We start from the raw sequence: 6,000 nt of genomic DNA on the forward strand, positions 1-6,000 counted from the left end.
TTCAAACAGCATTTCAATGTGTCCTCGTGCAATGTAAATATGCCGTGTAATATGACTTTAAATAAGGACTTGAGATTTTTGGTAAACTAAGAAGAAAGGCATCGCAAGTTGGTTGCAATTTGCACCCAGTTTGAAACACAATATGTCATGTGGTCTGTGGCTGTAAGTAAGTAGGTACCTACGTAATTATGTTGGACGTAAGTAGTAAGTACCAAATAGTTTACTGTTGTATATTTTTAAAACAATTTCGGGCTATCCTTATTTAATCATATACTTAGACAACGCGACTCAGGCCTAGGCGACTGTTTTATATCTTTAAAACAATCCCGGGCTATCCTTATTATAGAATATAGACAACGCGACGCAGGCCTAGGCGACTGTTTTATATCTTTAAAACAATCCCGGGCTATCCTTATTATAGAATATAGACAAAGCGACGCAGGCCTAGGCGCCGCCTCTGTGAGTACCTAATGTAATTTGTGAGTTGCAGGTACCTAGGAGGGCTTTCCGATTTTTTTTGTCATTTCCGACTCCCAAAGGTCAAATCGGTTTGTGATGGGTTTGCTTACCTACCTACAAAGGTGGTTAATTCATGAATCAAAATTTCGATGGGCTAAAGGTTTAATCAAAAGTTTTTAAATACCTAGTCATAGTTCAGTTACTTGTAGGTAAGTACTTACTACATGACAAAGAATGATTATAATATTTTCATAATAAGCAGTTAAAGACAGTATTTATTTAGGTCTCGTATTGTACCTACTTGTAAATGCCTTATTTGTAGTGAATTCTTAGTGATTTATTGAAATTAACGTACTTAAGTAATTAGTGTTACACAAACTACAAACTCAAGGGCCTCAAATTAAAATGTCCTGACCCGACGCATGTGACATGCGATACAAATTGCAAAACATCTAAACTAGACCGTGACTAGAAATAAATTCAATAGCTCAACGGTTAAAGGAGCGGACTGAAAATCCGACAGGTGCCGGTTCAAACCCCGCCCGTTCCACTATTGTCGCATCTACTCCTAGCACAAGCTTTACGCTTAGTTGGGGGGAAAGACGAATATTAGTCATCATGATGGACTTGGCTAAGATAACAATCGGGCTATGAGGCAGGGGGACGCCCCGCACACCCGCACGTCACCCGCGCTCGCCGGTGTTCCCTCGCGATTGTCATTTCAACCTGTCGCGTACTATAGCTGGTAGGTATAATACCTTATAATAATATTATTGTTATCTATATCTAAATAATTGTTGTCCTTCGTTTTAGTCAAATGGTCAAAGTTAATTTCTGATCGTTAACTTCAGGTTATGAGTATCAATAAAATTTTATATCTTTCGATTATTTATTAAATCACACGCTTAATTACTGATTTGTTCGAGCATGAATATTTAGGTACCTATACAAAATAATAACGCCGTTTTTTTGTTTGTATCACGATATCAGATTTCTTGATAAATAAATTTAGCAGATATATTTGAGGAAAATCGCTGGAATTTTTTTGGGAGGATAATTATGCTAATTGCTAAACACGTACAGTATGTATTCTATACTATATAAATAAAAATAAAAAATAAAAATGAAAAACTTTTTTAAACCTTCCTGAAATGTTCTGAAAGATAGCCGTAATAAACCCGTATCGAATTGCACTGAGAAGTTTAGATATCAATTTTTTACCGTAAATTATGATAAGTTATGTACAATATGTAATATTATGTTTTGATAAGTCTTCGTTTTACTGATACTTTTACTGATACCCGTTCAGGACTTCCGTCCTCTAGCAAAGTAAGTAAAGGGTTATTTAAAAATGATAAGAAAGCTTGCGAATGAGTTGTTTATAACAGCTTTGTGATACTTAGTTCTAATAAGATTAAGTGATTTTGTAAAGTGGTGATAGTAAAAAGAATACCTACCTACCTGGCTGAGTTTGTTGTGGGCTCTTCTCAGACTTGGGCGCGTTTGGAACCCTCGTAGCTTTAGTTTTAAGTTTACGTAATTAATAATTCATCATGATCAACCCATCGCCGGCTCACCACAGAGCACGGGTCTCCTCTCAGAGTGAGAAGGGTTTTGGCCATTATAGTCTACCACGCTGGCCAAGTGCGGATTGTCAGACTTCACACACCTTTGAGAACATTATGGAGAACTCTCAGGCATGCAGGTTTCCTCACGATGCTTTCCCTCACCGTCAAAGCAAGTGATATTTTAATTACTCAAAAACGCACATAGCTCCGAAAAGTTAGAGGTGCGTGCCCGGGATCGAGCCCCCGACCTCCGATTGGAAGGCGGACGCCCCAACCACTAGGCTATTATCACCACTATATCATCTTACAAATCTAACAATTTTGACTATCAATAAGAGTAAATGTTACCTATTAATTTCTAAAAAATCAACAGAGATTCCGACGAATTGAAAAGCTCCTCTTTTTTTGAAGTCGGTTAAAAACTGCTAGTCTGCGAAATGGCTGAACCTATTCTGACGGGAATTTCGCACTGCTGGTAGAAGACTAGCATTTCTATGCTATTTAAAGTGATCTAAGCTATATTTTATTTCAGGAAAACAAAAGGAAAAAAAAAACAAAATAGCGTGCTTTTAAAAAAGCTAATTTGTCAACGGCTGAAATATTTTTATTTACGTACATAATCCCATTAGACTTTATTTGTCCATTAAATCGCGTTCAAATATTTACGTTTGTTATTTTTAAATATGAAGGATAATGTTAAGTAAGGATCGGCAAATCATATATAAGTAGGTATACCTATTACCTACTTACTTACATAATTTTAAGCAAAATAGGTACCTGTACGTACCTACATTCATCGTTCGGCATTAAACGAAATAAAAATTGAAGGTAACAGGGGATCGTAATTCATAATATTAAAGGCCATGATATACATTTAGATTAGATTAGATTTATTTTAATAGCTATCTCTCCGTTCAATACCTACTTACTACTTACTAGCAATTTAAAAAAAACCGGCTAAAATATGCAAATCGGATTCACGCACCGAGGGTTCTGTACCTACCTTGGAAAACACGTAATGATTTTGTAGTTTTAAATAACATATTTTGAATTGTAAAATAAGTAGGTAAGTAACTTTGTAAATGGTGTATAATCACAATTTTTTTATGTTACTCAGGTACTGTAATTTTCGGATATAACAGGTGTGATGAAAGTAAACCTTGCTTATTGCCAAATTTCATAAATCTAGGTCAACCGGAAGTTGATACCTACCTACCGGCTACCCTATAGGCATTGACTTATATATTACTTCGTATGGACAGGGCCATTGAACAAACAAAATGGCACCGACTCATTGGTGCTTTAGCACCAACGCAACCTCAGTGACGTCTGGATTCCAAACGGGTCGTTCATTAGAATTTAAGAGGCGCTGATTTATTTGGTTCCAAAACCGTGAAAAATTTTGTTCGCTTGGGCATATCTTGTCATTTATATAGATGCTTATAGGTTTTAATTGATTTGCGAATAATCATTGAACTTCAGGTAGGTAGACTGTAGACATAGTCCGCGACAGGTTGAGATCGTAATCGGGGTATGAGGCGGGCCCCGCGTACTCGCACATCACCCGGGGTGTTCCCTCCCCGATTGCTATTTCAACCTGTCGCGTACTATAAGTACCAACTTTTCGATCCCTTATTGTAGTTACAACGTAAAAGTTTTTATGTTAATTTACTTGGTCGTCGTTAGATGTTTTTTTGGTTGGTTTTTTATGGGTTTGGGGTTTAGGTTGTTTTTAGGGTTCCGTACCTCAAAAGGAAAAACTAACCCTTATATTATCTCACTTTGTTGTCTGTCAATCTGTCTGTCAAGAAACCTATAGGGTAGGTACTTCCCGTTGACCTAGAATTATAAACTTTGGCAGGTAGGTAGATCTTATAGCACACGTAAAGGGAAAAATCCGAAAACAGTGAATTTGTGGTTACATAACAAAAAAAAAAATGTGTTCATGAACAAATAAATAACTATTATAGTATCTATATTTTCAATTTTCAAAGTAAGATAACTACTTATACAAAATGGGGTATCATATGATATGGCTTACTTTACCTGTAGTATTCTAAAATAGATTTATTTTTAATTTTTATGCATAATAGTACCTAATTGTTTTATCGTGCAAAATGTCGAAAGAATACGACTGTAATACGGAATACGTATCCCTCGATGCGCGAGTCTGACTCGCACTTGGCCGGTTTTTATTTAGTTTGTCTTGGAGGTTGACGAGATGCTCTACGATGTCTCTTCTTCCAATACAAATTCAAATAAGTAGGTAGGTGAGGTATGCATCAATGATTAAAGTAGTAAACTCGATCAGAATTTAGAATTTGCTTAAATCTTGCGAAATTTTTACACATGATCAGAATGAAGACGTGAGTTATATTGTAAACAACTAAACATTTGTATTTATTTAGCTATACATTCACGACTACCTATCCTCATTTACTTAAATCACTACCCATATTATAAATGTGAAAGTGTGTTTGTTTGTTGGTTTTTGTTTTATTAGTTTGTTGGTTTGTTGGTTTGTCCTTTAATCACGTCACAACGGAGCAACGGATCGACGTGATTATTTGCATGGGTATAGTTCAAGACCTGGAGAGTGACTTAGGCTACTTTTTATCCCGGAAAATCAAATTCATCAGGCATCAGGTAATAATAAGTAGAGCAACTTGAATATTTTTGTTACCTAATAGTTAACCTTAGATTTATTACGATATATTATGTTTGTTGGACTGGTATTTAACAGGGGGACTTAATATATAAGTATAGTATAAGCAATTTACTAACCTATATATGCTTACCAAATAATTTTAATTAAGTACCTACCTATATATAGTTTGACTTTTAAATGTGAAAACTTGAATCAGAATAACGACAAAATTTCTAAATAGATTATTTCAAGGCTACTAAAACCTGTCTAATCTCTAATTAATTATACGGTCCACAGTTTCCATTGTTAAGGGAAAAAGTATTTTATTTATTTAAATAATGTGGTTGATAATAATAATAACAATAATTTATCATCGTTTATATAACGTTGAATCTAACATCAGTTTCTCTTTGATTTATATTCCACACTAAAATGCAATTACATGTACCTACCTAGGTACCTATCTATTTACCTAGGTAGGTACATGGTACCTACCCTACCTAGTAGGTAGGTACCATGGTACATAGGTGCATAGGTACATTTCCAAGTATTATAGTATCATTTAAATATTTTTAACCGTCGAAAGATTAGTAGATTTTAGTTTGATATTTTTAATATTACCTAAACATTCTGGATTTGGCAGGTACGGGTTCGCTGCACACATACTACGAAGGTCCCGGATCCCTCTCTCCAGGTCTCCGGGCATTTCGTTCACTTCTTGTTTAATCATCTCTTCTTGCTTTGGCGAGGGTCCTTGAAGGAAGGCCATAGCTTTTAAATTTCACAGTACCGAATAAAAAAAATTAAAACTTTATGACTCAATTAAAATTAATTGAACTAATTTTAATTTTAAATAAAATTGAAAAAATATAACGCTGCGAACTCTAGCTGAGTAAGGATAAAACTGCTAACGAGTCATTTTCAACGTTCATTTATAAACTAACTGGCTTGCACTATCCGCAAACATGACATCGAACCGAACACATTCTTTGTATTACATTAGGTACTTATAGGTTTTTTGTTTTACTATGGGTCATGTAAGAATTTTCAATTTATGGACCAATTATCAAGTTTAGTTTTTAGCATCACTAATTATAGTGACTTATATGGTTTTCTAAATAAGTAGGTATAACCTTGAAGTGTTGGCTTGAACTTGGCTTGAACATGTTAATTATTGGGCTTTAAAATCTTCTTCCTGCGTAGCTCCCTCAATTTTGAGGATCGTGGCTCCCCTTTGATATAATCTTTACTACGATGTTTTTCCATTTTCCTCTGTTTCTTGCCGCGTGGATTGCATCGCAGATAGGTGTGTCGCACTATTTTATT

The 6,000-nt window shown here is 35.1% G+C and overlaps 1 protein-coding gene across 1 annotated transcript in view; it reads right to left on the reverse strand.

The window, feature by feature from the left end:
• The window catches only part of LOC117984860 (retinol-binding protein pinta-like), a 27,863-nt gene extending 22,204 nt beyond the window's left edge, over positions 1-5,659 (reverse strand). Inside the window, exon 1 of the mRNA XM_034971519.2 lies at positions 5,296-5,659. Within this exon, the coding sequence (XP_034827410.1) occupies positions 5,296-5,443 (148 nt within the window). The 5' untranslated portion in view covers positions 5,444-5,659. The remainder of the gene's footprint in view (positions 1-5,295) is intronic.
• Between the last annotated feature and the right edge of the window lie 341 nt (positions 5,660-6,000).

Source organism: Maniola hyperantus, chromosome 9, assembly GCF_902806685.2.
Source record: "Maniola hyperantus chromosome 9, iAphHyp1.2, whole genome shotgun sequence".
NCBI classification, from domain to species: Eukaryota; Metazoa; Arthropoda; class Insecta; order Lepidoptera; family Nymphalidae; genus Maniola; species Maniola hyperantus.